The sequence below is a fragment of the Rutidosis leptorrhynchoides genome, chromosome 7 (genome assembly GCF_046630445.1).
Source record: "Rutidosis leptorrhynchoides isolate AG116_Rl617_1_P2 chromosome 7, CSIRO_AGI_Rlap_v1, whole genome shotgun sequence".
NCBI lineage: Eukaryota > Viridiplantae > Streptophyta > Magnoliopsida > Asterales > Asteraceae > Rutidosis > Rutidosis leptorrhynchoides.
The window spans coordinates 228,214,225-228,227,638 of NC_092339.1; the positions used below are offsets into that span (position 1 = coordinate 228,214,225).

The window sequence follows — 13,414 nt, forward strand, 5'->3', positions numbered from 1 at the left end:
CTTTTTCAAAGTTCTTATTTTATTACTATAACTGAGGAAAGTAGTATATCACGTGCTGTATCCTTTTATTTCAAGGTCGTGGGTCCCATTCCCAATCTTATTACTCCGTATTATATATTTTTTTGGGGTCTTCATTTGATATAAAAAAGGTGTAATTGATTGTGTGGTACAAAAGTAAGAAGGTGGACCCCATGTTGTTTTGTTGAGATCACTTGTTCAAGAAACAAAGAAGACAAAATGCAATTGTTGCTGTGGTTTGGAAGGAATGGGTAGATCCCTTTTGGTTTGTTTTGGTACACAACAAAAGAAAAGAAAAGGCAAAAAGCATTTAATTTGTTCAAGTTTTTGGTGTTTGTTGAAATCGACAACAAAGGGAGTGTTTTTCTTATTTTTATTTATTTACTTTGGTCACTTTTCTGTAAGTATTTAACGAAAGGTTAAAAAAAAAAGGCTGAGAGCGATGATTAATGATATTTTGTACTGATTTTCGACGAGTTGATAAAACTTAATCCAAGTTGACTTTAGGTTAACCAGAGTTGACATTTAACAGTTGACTTTGCCTATCAAACTTTGACTGTTTTTGTTAGTTTTATTCATTTCAATGGTTAACGGAATGGAGAAAAATAAGGAAAAGACCTTGAAGCTGAAGTGGAAAAATTTTGCAGCACTGAGTACTGAGAGTTTAGAGGACACGGTAACGAGGTATCGTCGTCTAATATCTGAGATGGAGAATTGTGGAATCGAGGTGACACAATCTAGAGCTGTAAAAGTTCTAAAAGAGGGATTGCCAAGAAAATGGGATGCATACATTGAGCAGCTTGAATCGAGAGCTTGGGCTACAAATAATGTTCTCACTCTCAATTCATTTATTTCCAAGTTGAGAAAGAAGGAATTGGAACAATGTATTAGAGGAAATATGCTTCAAGATTCTAAGATAAATGTTGAATTTGCATCCGGATCTAATAACGGGGTCGAGATTGTTGGTGATTGCGTTAAGGATGAATCTTCAGATGATAATGGTGATGCTGCTACTGAGATTGAAAATCCGGCTAGGAAAGAAGAGCCAATTTTGAATGTTGTTGCTGATTGTATTGAGAAGCTGGAGATAGTGTAAGATAGTTCTAGGTCAGAGTCTGAAATTGAGGTCTTGAACTTGACTACCGACTATGCATTCATGGCCAACACGTCGGGTAATGATAAGGTATGCAATGAATCTACTTCTGTTTGTTCTGAATGTGTTGATTTTGAACAGGAAATAGCTAGACTTGAATGTGTAGCTTCTAAGCTTAGTGAAATACATGTTACTTGTGAAATTTGTCCGAATCTTAGACTTGAACTTAAAAATTTGAGTCTTGAAAATCAGACAAATAAAAAGAACTATGAGGATGCTATTTTCTACTTAAACAAGTAGAAAGAGTATGTTGATGTTATTAAGGCCTTAGAAAATCAGATAGGTCACTTGAAAGCAACTGTTATAGATAATCAGAAAGCCATTGCCATGTATTTGAATCAGATAGAAAGCCTTAAGAAAGAAAAGGAATCTTTTAAGATAAAATATGAAACTGAAAAGGCTAGGATTGATAATTGGCAGAGATCAAAGTATGTGCTACAGACCTCCAACCCTCCTAAGGATGATAGGCAGAAAGGTGTGAGTTACAACGAGTGTGCACCTCCTCTTATGGATGAATATGTTAATAAGCCTATTGAAAAGAGTAAGGATCCGGTTGTAGAACCAGCTTATGGTAAGCCTGAGGAGACACCAGTTAAGAGTTATGGTAAGGTTGTTGAGAGTAAGAAACCTTTAGATGTTGTCTATGAGACAGAGTCCGATACTGATATCGACACTGAGAAGGACAGCAAACCATTCCGACCTGTGACTAAACCCATCACCATGCAGAAAATTCCTGAGAATGCTCGTAGGGTTAGTGCTAGTAAGAAACCAAAATCAAGAAAAGTTGAGAAGTCTAAGAATCCTAAGGAGAAGCTTGTATTTCAAACACTTGTTAAGTATGAGAAAGGACTGAACTTAGAAAATGAGTATGTTCTTACTCCACCACCTGAAGAACTTTTAAAGAGTGAGAGTTCTAAGACTAGCAGTGTGCCTAAGTGTGTTGAAGAAGTTCTTTCTAATGATGAGACAGTTAAGGAGATTGTGTCAAAACATGTTGATAGACCTGATTTAAAACCAATAAGAGCTACTAAATCCAAGTCCTCTAAGTCTAAATCAAAATCCAAGGTTAAGTCTGATCATAATCCAGTGGCCAAGCCTGTTACTGAGGAAGGAGACCTAGAATGCAAGACTATACCTGGGGTCCCCATCAAGACTCCGAATGTCAAAAATAGGTACATAACTCCACATAGATGGACTGTGAGTCACGAATGTAGACTTGACAGGAGAGCAGGTCATTTTTCAGGTAAATTTGTTGACCGTAGAACATGTTTTGATTGTGGAGAATTAGGACATGTTGCATGGAACTGTCCAAAGAGTTATCGTACACCATATAGGAAGGTTGACCTGAACCAAACGTTTAATGAAAATTTATCTAGGTCAAAATGGAAGCACAATAGACTTTTAAGAATCGTTCAGTCTCTCCTATTAAGAAACGTGCTTACACCCCAACTTTCAGAACTTCCAGACCTCCTAATTTTGACTCGACAATTGTTTATCGTAAACAGTCACCATCTAAGCGTCAGGTTTGGAAAGCTAAGTCTGATGGAGGTGGTATTTCAAATGGTGATGACGTGATTGCAATACCGTCGGGATCCACGGGAAAATGGGTGGATTTACAAGTTGTTGGTGTCAACGGGAAACCCACTGCCATTCGGGCTTGGGTTCCCATTTTGAACTAATTTTGTTTTTAAGCTTTGTGCAGGTCGCTATGTTTGTTTAACCTTGTTGATAGTACCTGGATTATCATCAATGGGGCGGTCCACACATACATGCCCAGGACATGGCTTGTATATACTTCAGTATGCAACCCGAAATGAAACGTATGTTGTTGGCTTCTACAGAATTCAGTGTAGAATGCGTTGAGTAACGTCATTTGGTGTCAAAAATCAGTCTGATATCGTCCCAGAAACGAAACTTCAAATGAGTAACCAACTCTTTTTATGTTTTATTTATTGTATATGTTTACATTTGCATGTTAGGTAGTTTAAATATTTGCATTACATTTTATTTTCTGATTGTATAAAATCCAAAAAGCCAAAAAGATTTTCTGTTTTAGTATTTTAGGGGGGAGAAAATGGTAACATCAGAAAATACAAAAAAATGATAAAATGAAAAACATAAATAAAAAAAGAGTTGCTTGATCAACATGTTGGGGAGATGACTGTATTACTGAACTTGCATGTTTATCGTTTGGCGCGAATAATAAGTAGTATAGATTAAATAAGTGATTATTCATATCAAGTACTGTTAAGCTGTATGACTCAATTATTGAATGAGATGATCACACTCATAATCATGTAAATATATTGATTAGGAAATCATGGAAAGATTTACAGCGGTTGAACGGTAGTCACCTAATTATCACGTGTGCATATTCTAGAAATAATTGTTCAGGAAATCAACATAAGGTGAGGGTATTCCCTATTGAGCTTTATACTGGACATATTTGGCGATGAATACCCCCAATCAATATTCAAAATTTGCTCTACCATTGAGTCTGATGACTAATTGGGATATTCAAGTGATCAATACAAGGTGAGGATATTTTGTACAGATATTGTATATCAAATTCTATCAGCTCGTAATGCTTGAATCCAAACATAGAAAGGTTAGCTTACATAGAGGTAAATATATTTCGAAAATAATGTCTAAAAGTATATCCGACCATCACGGGCCGTCCTTGTCTTTAAGGGAAAACACCTATGAATGATTGGAGGATCCAAAGTAATTATGAAGTCAACGAGCATCTACATAAAGTTCAAGTCAAGTTTCAACAAGATGAAAACAATATTCAAATGTTCAAAGAATAAGAATTCAAGTCAAAATCAATAATGAAGAAAGATAATGATGAGAGTTCCCATAATTAAAGAAGATATGTGCTTAAATCTCAAATCATTTATAGTGTGCTGCTCTCGCGTGGCTTGGATTGTTGATCCAGGGGTTCACATTGAACTGCCGAGCATCCTTGTGCATGTGATATAAGATATACTCATTAAGACAAGAAGCTAAAAATATATTTACATATATGTAATCTAAGTTATGCTATCACAGATGAAAAGCATGGGGTTTATAGCGTTTGTGTATGCACATCTCAGAATATTCAAAATACTATGAGATCTACCCGAGCCATCTAAATCGAAGGTATAGGTTGAGGTAGAAGCCCAAGGCTGACAGGAATATTCAAAATACTGTGAGAGTACCTCCTGATCAATTAGATCAAAAGTATGTGCTAGTGATAACGGACAGCGTCTGGACTTTAGTGCTCAATTGACTACCTGATACATCATGCGATCTCAAATGAGGACTGATTCTATGATCTAATCTAGCATAGCAATATGTTAAAGTAATTAATCAGTGTGATCAACAAAATGTCTATGAGGAAAGAATATAAAAGCTTAATGTGACTTGATATCTATAATCAGAGTTTTAATCTGTAGGTACTTTATCCTAAGAATTGAACAAAGATGATTTGCTACTATAGTTTAGTATTGATTCCATGTTAAGATCAACATCTCGCAAAAATATGTGATTTTGTTTTCGTTAAAATGTTTGTTAGTATTTTAGTGTAATTGCATCAACTTTTCATTCATGCATTCATACTATGAAAAATACAAAAATATTTTTAATGTCTTTTAGCATAATTTTAGAAAATCTAAAAATATTTTCTGTCTTATTTATTTTTTGGTTACTCATGTGAATTCAAATTGATGTATCAGACTGAAGCTGAGTTTGTATGACAGGCGTAAAATGTTTTTGATGATTGAAATTCAATGTGTTTGTTTTGAATGTTTGTGAAAATTGTTGAGTCAAAATGGTTAAACCAGTGTGTGTTTGAACTGAATGTTTGATCTGACCAACAATTTGTCAAAGTTGATATACGTACGAGCCATGTTAACTGTAAGAAGAAGTTAAAGTTGGAGCTTCTGGAGTTCTGATGAAGTGAAGGAATGGCGTACGTAAAAGAAAGGGAAAAAGCTGCTTAATTAATCGTCTCGATAATTAAAATGTTTATGTTGTAAAGAATCGAGAGATTGATTATGTCTAACGTGCTCATGTCTATATATGTCATTGTGCTTTGTGATGTTTACATGTGCAGGTTATGAAGATTTAGAAAGAAATAGAGGTTACTGTGGGGTAATCAGAATCGTCTGATTATTTATGGGCCAAACAATGTCAAATCTTAAAATTCCGCTGCTTCTAAGAAGATTTGAAGAGATTGAAGAACCTGAAGTCACAACAGTCATAAGTTAGGGTTAATCTGATGACTGGTGTGCTTTGAAGATTGTTGAGTATAACTCTCCGGGTATCTAAAGAGATTTTACTCAAATGTTCAACGAAAGTGTATTTCCTGATGATCGTGTCGACTTGCGATTATAATTGGAATATTACAAGGATAAAGATGAAGAGAGAAAGTATGTACCATACAAGGGAGTTTATTGGTGCATAATGAAAAGTCAAGTGAAGCTAAAAGTAACGCCACATCCTATGGGGAGTGTGTTGATCCTCAATGATGGTGTATAAGTCTGGCTAAAGAATGATTATTGATAGAACTAGGTCCTAGGGCGAGTTTGTTGGTGCATATTGTTAGAAACAGGGTATGTAAACAGATAATCCGGATATTTCTAGAATTGTGAAACACTTTCCTAATTGAATATTCCGACCCTCCTTGTCTCGTGTTACACGAAATTTCAATTGGGATAAGACTAGAAATGCAAATCGTTTCCAGACAAGAAGAATGCGATTTATGTGTATAGATTTGTGTGTTCGTTCTGTATGAAATTGAAAATGAATGAAAGCAGTTTTTCCAAAACTGATTATATAAAACAGTTTAGGCGGTTAACAAATGAATGGTTATGACGGTTGAAAAAGGAGCGGGAAAAACGTTTTATTTAAACGTTTCATTAAAATGTATCACTCAAAACGTTTTTGTTTCGGGGCGCTGCCAGGGTCTCTGCCCCTTGGACCCCGCCAGGGGCGCTGCCCCTTGGACCCCGCAAGGGGGCGCAGCCCCCTTGACCCCGCCATTACCGTGCGCCAGTGTCTAGTTCACTCTTATGGGCGTGCACTTCGCACTCACCGAACCCATGTTAAGTATCACTAGTCAACTCCTGCTTTCTAGTAAATCACAATCAGCTAAAATGTTAGTTGGATGACACTAAAAACACCAACAATTATAAGTCCCTAGTTCATATCAACCGACGCTAATCAAGTTGAACGGGCCTGACGAAAGACATTCGGGCCAAACGAATGACCGAAGCTCATTGAGTATAAATAGAGGTTCAAGGCTTCATTTGTTGATTGATCGCCTCATTTGTTCCAATCGGTTTTCTCTCTAGTTACAGCAGATCCAAAACCCACCCAAGTCGAATAACGACTCTAGGCGTTGATCTAATCCGATCTATACGATCCGGTTCGACTAAATCGACACCCGAAAGTCAACGATTCGCTAGAACATCGATCTGAAGATCCGAATAGCTCCTACAGTTAGCTTCTGAGATCAATATACAATTGTTGACCCTTTAATCTATTACTTTGTCTTATAGCTGAAGGTCGTAAAGTTCGGTGAAATGCTTCTTTAAACTTGGTCTTTATGTCATAAAAATAGCATCTTTCAATTCAAATGTTTGATGATTAGTTTATTAGCTGTGTAGACAGATGTAAATAATTAGCTTATGTCTTAATAATCGGTTAATGATTAGTTCGCTCAATGATTCTTTAAGAATAATGAGTAGTTATTAATATTATATTAATTATTAATATTAATAAAATAAAATACTTAATTGAGGATTCTCAATATGGTGTCAATGGGACCCAAGTTTTCTGATATGAAAGATGTAACAAAAAGATTTTAAATGTATATGAATCCAAATAAATATGATTAACTCTATTATATAAATTTAAAAAACTCTATTAATCAGACTACAAAATATAAATATAAATATAAATATAAATATAAATATAAATATAAAAATAAATATAAACATTTGAAAAAATATAATTTCGTTACTTAATTTTGATATGAATGTTTATTTATGATAACTCTGATTTATAAGAATGAAATTAAGTTACATCATACCAGTAGTAGTCACCGGAAGTAGTCATTATTCTCTTAAAAACATATATTCTATGCTCGATCTACTTGCATTCAGGATAATATCGGATTGATCTTAAGCAAACATTATGATACATTGAGGACATTAATTTTAAAATGTTTACTTAGAGCATATATCCAACAAGCATCACTAATTGTGTATGAGGTTTGTGAAGTGGATAATAATTGTGTTAGTGTTGGTGAAAAACTATGTAATAACTTGAAGAGTCAACAGAAGCATCACATGACAGAAAATCATCACAAGATAGAAGGCATTAGTGTTGGTCATCAAGGTGGTTGTAAAGTGTTATCGCCTACGGGTTCGGTTCCTACCACCCCTCGAGTACCGATTGCTTCGGTGTATGGTAATCACTACGACTCGACAAAGGAGAAGGTTGATGCTTCTATGAAAAAGAGTTCGATTACAATGAATAAAAAGATAGTTGTTAATGAGTTCACGCTTCGGGATGAAGATGATCTTGGAGATTCCGACAACAACGGTTCCAGTGTCCTTGATGTGGATCAGAACATTGGCTTTTTTGAAGGTCTTGAGAAGGAAGGGTTGCTCCCTACACCCGTGCCGGGTATCAGGATTGGTTGCTCTTCGACAAAGATTTCATCATATGCAATTGAAAATCGAGGGTGCGAGAAATTTAACCGATTGAAGGTTGACGGTGTGGTTGTTAAGCCGGTCATAAAGACTCGAAAATGTAAAGGTAAATGTAAGGAGGTTTTCGGGTAGTGTTTGAGTAGTTTTGTCGATTTTGTTTTGTTTGTAGTTTTTTGGTTAAATTTGGGTTTTGTATTAGTTCTTGTATTTGTTAGTGTTCTATGTTCATTTAAGTCATCCGGTAGATCAAGACTCGAGCTTAGTTAACTTAGGCTCTTTGTCTAGTGATAAGGTTCGTTATTTGTTTCCGATTTGTATCTGTTTTCGTCTTTTTCATCTATTGATGAAAAGACTTTGTTATATGTTATCGTTATTTTGCCAAATATATATATATATATATATATATATATATATATATATATATATATATATATATATATATATATATATATATATATATAGGGGCAGGATCAATGGGGAAGTAACCAATCGGGGGGAAGCGGGGAGAAGCAAATTTTTTTTTTTTCGTTTTTTTTGAAATTTTTTTTCCGGCATCAAGATCACACGAAAATATGAACATTTAGAAGAGACACTTCGTGATGAATGTTATTATTTAGGCGGGAAAACGATCGACAAAAATAACATTCAAGATAATATTGTTCGTGAAAAATATGAACGTTTTTTTTCTTCATGTTTTGTGAAGTAAAATTTAGCCCGATTTAGAGTTTAGGGTTTAGGGTTTAGGGTTTAGGGTTTGGTGTTTTGGGTTTATTCCATAAACCCAAAACACCAAACCCTAAACCCTAAACCCTAAACTCTAAACCGTTCGTATTAAAAACTCAATCTAAATCCTAAATCTAAACCCTAAACCCTAAATTTCTAAGCCCTAATATCTAAACCCTATAAACCCTAATATCTAAACCCCAATAGCTAAAACCTCAAAATACGCTCGAAAAACACGATAATTGTTATATATTACTTCTTCGAGCGTTTTTCCCAAAATAAAAACATTTATCACAAAGTGTCTCTACTAAATCTTCATATTTTCATCTCATCTATAATGTTCGTGAACAAAGTTTTTTCAAAAAACGAAAAAAAAAAAAAGTTTTTGCTTCCCCCGCTTCCCCCCGAATGGTTATATATATATATATATATATATATATATATATATATATATATATATATATATATATATATATATATATATATATATATATATTCACCAAGCATCATATTCAATTATCATCAATCAATTGTATAAATTGTAAAAGTGGTATTAATTCATCTTTAAAAAATACAAATGTTATCCTCAGATGTCAAACAAATTACATCAATATGAAATTAAATACATTGAACTTTGCAGACTATTAACCATCAAGAAAACACAAAGAAAGCACTAGAAGTTGCTTCTGCTCTTTGCTTTTCATGATGAACAGGAAAAAAAAAAAGTTGTTTAAAAAATATTAATGAAAAAAAAAAAGATTGAGTAACATAAATTATTCAGTCAAAACGTCGTGTACAATTTGTTGTTGAAACCTTTGTAGGTACCCCAACAGCGAGTTAGCCTTTCGTTTCGCCCTTTCTGTTCCATTCTTTGCAAGCTCCATCAATGGAGGCAAGGCACCAAGTCTGCTTATAAAACCAAGATTATCATCATCTCTTTTGCACAAAGAAAGCAAAATCGACGTGGCATTTTCTTTATTTCTTGAATTCCCATTAACCATATGATCAACTATATTTGGTATAACACAAGCTCTCACCATAGCAGCTTTAGCTTCTTGGTGACTCGCAAGAATCGAAAGTATAGTCAACGCTTCATCAACCATTACACCACTCAAATCAGTCAACATTCTGAGTAATGCTGAAATAATCCCAGCCCTAACCGCCTTCCCTTTGTTTCCTTGATAAATACACAGATTAAATAAAGCTGTAGCAGCATCGTTTTTCCCTCTTCTGCTTCCATTTTCAAGAAGATCAACCAAAAGTGGAATTGCACCTGACGCACCGATTATGATCTTGTTTTCATCAGAAAGTGATAAGCTAAAAAGGGTAGCTGCTGCATTTTCTCGCGTTTGCATACTTCCTGTTTTAAGAACTTGTACTATTGAAGGTACTGCATTTGCAAGCATTATGAGTTCTCGATTGTTTTCGTATATTGAAAGGTTGAGAATTGAAGTCACCGCGTGTTGTTGTGTAGTGCTATCTTCAGATGTTAATAAATCAACAAGAACTGGAATTGCACCTGCTTCTGCAATGAGTATTCGGTTATCTGTGCTCCTTTTAGATAACGAGCGTACTTCAGAGGCGGCTGCTCGACGTTCTTCGGTAGATTGGCTTGTGAGGTTATGAACAATTGCTTCGATGAGATCAATGTCTTGGCTTACATCAAGAAATGATCCATCACTCCTTTTTAGTCTTCGGTTTGTTAGTAGTAAACTTGGGTGGTCAACATTGTGATTTGTACACCATTGAGTGATTAAACTTCTCAAGACGTAGTTTGGGGTAAGGGTGAGATTTTGAAGTTTCTGACGAGTTTTTGGGCATGTTTTATTGCCACCATTGATCCATCTTTGTATGTATAATCTGTCATAAGTCTGCAAGTTGATACAATAACTTTAACACATATTGATTCAACTAAAACAGATTATATTTATGAGTAATGTTTTTGTTTATGTTATACTCCGTATAAGATTTTGATAAAAATTATGTCAATGAAGCACGTTTAAATCCTAGTGCATTCATATAATTTTCATCAAATATCATAGAAAATAAACAAACATATTTAAAATCAAAGTTGTGAAAGAAAGACTTTGAAAAGTCAAAATTGATAGTTTGTTTAAGACGGAGGGAGTGGTACATAAGCAATTTCAAGAAATATAAGTAAAAAGACACCTGCAATATTGAATTCGACATGACATACCTGTCCAGTGGACACAATAACAGGATCTCTGATGAGCTCTAATGAAATCGGGCACAGGAAGTCATCTGGAATCACAGGTGAACAACCCTTCTTGTTATCCTCTGGACTGTTCACTGCATTAGTCGGTTTCGACAGTGATGATTCCTCAGACAACGCATTCGTAGACTGATCAACATTTTCATCTTGATCATCTGAAAGAGTGTCACTTTGAGTGTCTCCGGCTTTCGATTCAACATGATGATGATCAATGTTGAGTGTCTGACTAGAATCAGAGTCTTTTGCCAATGACTCAGATGATAAGCCGTACGAAAGACTAATCATATCTTGCGATCCACCATATCGTTCTGAAGCTCTTTTCAACTGGTCTCTTACTAAATCAACCTACAAAAACAGATACATTTCAAAACCAATATCAACAAGATAAGCATACAATCAAATGATTTTCAAGTCTTACTTGTTCTTTCACTTCCTCCGATATGTTGAACTCATCATACGGCAAACTGGCTAATGCTTTTTCCAGTTTCCATGTAATACAATGAAATTGAAACGCAATTTTCTGAGCTGCTCCATCCTTTAATTAAAAGTAACAGACAATACATAGGCTAAGTTTTTTTTTTTCCTCTGTTTAGGAATTTTAAAAAATGCAACAACTAAAAGTGTGTTTATTTGCAGAAATTTCCCTCTAATTGCATATACATTAATCGAGAAAACAAGAGGTGCTTTTTTTTTTTTTTTTTTTTTTTTGTCTTAAACAACTGTTAATCAGTATGAAAACGGATTCAAACATTTCAAAAAAAATTTAGGAAAAATACAATTTCAATACATTTTCAGTTTTCACGTTTCTCAAAACGAAACGTGGAGATAAAATCAGCAAGCTTAGTTTGCTTACAAGTATAATGATAATGGTATACAACAAATCATGAATCCAGAATTTACAATTTACAATTAACAATTGAAGAATTAGCAATATACTTACAGGAGATATATTGTGATTAAAGCTTCCTGCAGATAAAATCAGGCTTTTAGCAGCTTTAAGAGCTGCCATTAGCTCCGATAACGAACAATTTGAGGATGAAGAAGAAGCCGAAGACCTAAATTCACCTTCAAAATCTCGAATTTCTTCCAATAAATGAGATAATAAAGCAACTCTTCTGGAAAGATTAGTGCAGTCTCTCTTGAAACTTCCGGTGACGGAGGTCCGAGCTATGTCGCGGACTAAACGGAGAAGAGACTGTATTCCTGCAATAACAGCTGTAGTATCATCGTCGGCCATTGCAATTAGTAAAGGGGAAGATGAAGGTATATGAGAATTGGATGAATTAAAAAGTGCAAATTGAGAGTTGAAAAGGAAACAAGACGTGTATTTGGTGATAAAGATGACAGTTGTAAATTGGGAATATTATGAAAGAGAGAATATGATGGTTTTTAAAAGTTTGTTGGTTGTATACATACATGTACAATTGTATATCCGATATCTTCTGTACCTACGTATTGTAAAACATATACGGAATATAAAATTATACTGCAAAAGGTTTGATTATCTTATGTCATTTACAGTATTAATTTTAATATTATTTTTTTTTTGCCTAAAATTGCGATAACGCTTATATAAACGATGACGCTGTCAACAACCGGGAAATATAAAAGATGGGGCCGGGTGAGCCTCTCACCTAGAAAGTTACGAAAAAACAAGGACTGCCTATAACCAAGTCACACCCGCCAAACCAAACTAACCAAGCATCGAACATAGCTAAACAATGGAAATAACACAATAATCTAAAAAGCAAGAACCTAACCCAACAAAAACAGCTGACAATAAAAACAATATAGACGAAACAAAGAAAAAAACCAAGGAAGACGACAAACTAAGAGAGAACGTTGGATGAACCATTCCCGATTAAAGTAACCGATGAGGGAGATCCATGATCTTCATCTACAATCCCACGAGCTTCTTCGAACAAACTTTGGGACGCAACCCCGAAATCAAATCATCAACGACAAAGGAAGATTTTTTCTTTTGATGATTCCTTTTAGAGCCGCCAACACACTCAAATTGAACATTTTTATCACGGGCAAACTTCCAAGTCTAAAGGCATTTTTTTCGCAAATCTTGCCATAACACGGGCACGCAAGGAGACCATCCTCCAAAGTCTTACCCATAAAAATAGAAACCGAAACAACTTTAGGAATCGACTTGTCAGCGACCTTTTTAACCAACTTTGGTGATTCAAAAGGCTTAGAATCATAATCTTTTTTTTTTTTTTTTTTTTTTCCAAATGTGATGAAGCACCCTTTATACCATTAAAACAACTGTTCTCATTACTTGATCCCTCACCAAGATAACAAGAATTAAATGCACTCAAAATTTTTATTTATAATTCAAAACTATAATTTTAATTATATTTATTTATTTCCAATTATAAATTAATATTAATTATTATTATATTGTGAAAGGCTCCAAAAAAAAAAAAGACTGAATGCTCTCGAAACCAATTCAATTTTATTAAAAAGGAAAAGGGCTTTTTTAGCCGGTGCACAGTAGCGCACTTCCGTTTTCCCTTGAAGGCCCTTATGTTGTTCCTGGCATAAGTTAGAAAATTTTAACAATAAATTATATATTAT

At 34.5% G+C, this 13,414-nt stretch overlaps 1 protein-coding gene across 2 annotated transcripts; it reads right to left on the minus strand.

Annotated features, from left to right (window-relative positions):
• Nucleotides 1–9,160: 9,160 nt before the first annotated feature.
• On the minus strand, nt 9,161–12,127 carry LOC139857734 (U-box domain-containing protein 11-like). Of its 2 annotated transcripts, XM_071846562.1 has the most exons (4): nt 11,769–12,127; nt 11,247–11,363; nt 10,793–11,173; nt 9,161–10,466 (listed from the first exon to the last, which is right to left on the minus strand). In XM_071846562.1, exons 1-4 carry the CDS (start codon nt 12,063–12,065, stop codon nt 9,369–9,371), a joined length of 1,893 nt encoding a protein of 630 aa, XP_071702663.1. In that variant the 5' UTR covers nt 12,066–12,127; the 3' UTR covers nt 9,161–9,368. The 2 variants fall into 2 exon arrangements, with proteins under 2 accessions (XP_071702663.1, XP_071702664.1); XM_071846563.1 differs by lacking the exon at nt 11,247–11,363.
• Between the last annotated feature and the right edge of the window lie 1,287 nt (nt 12,128–13,414).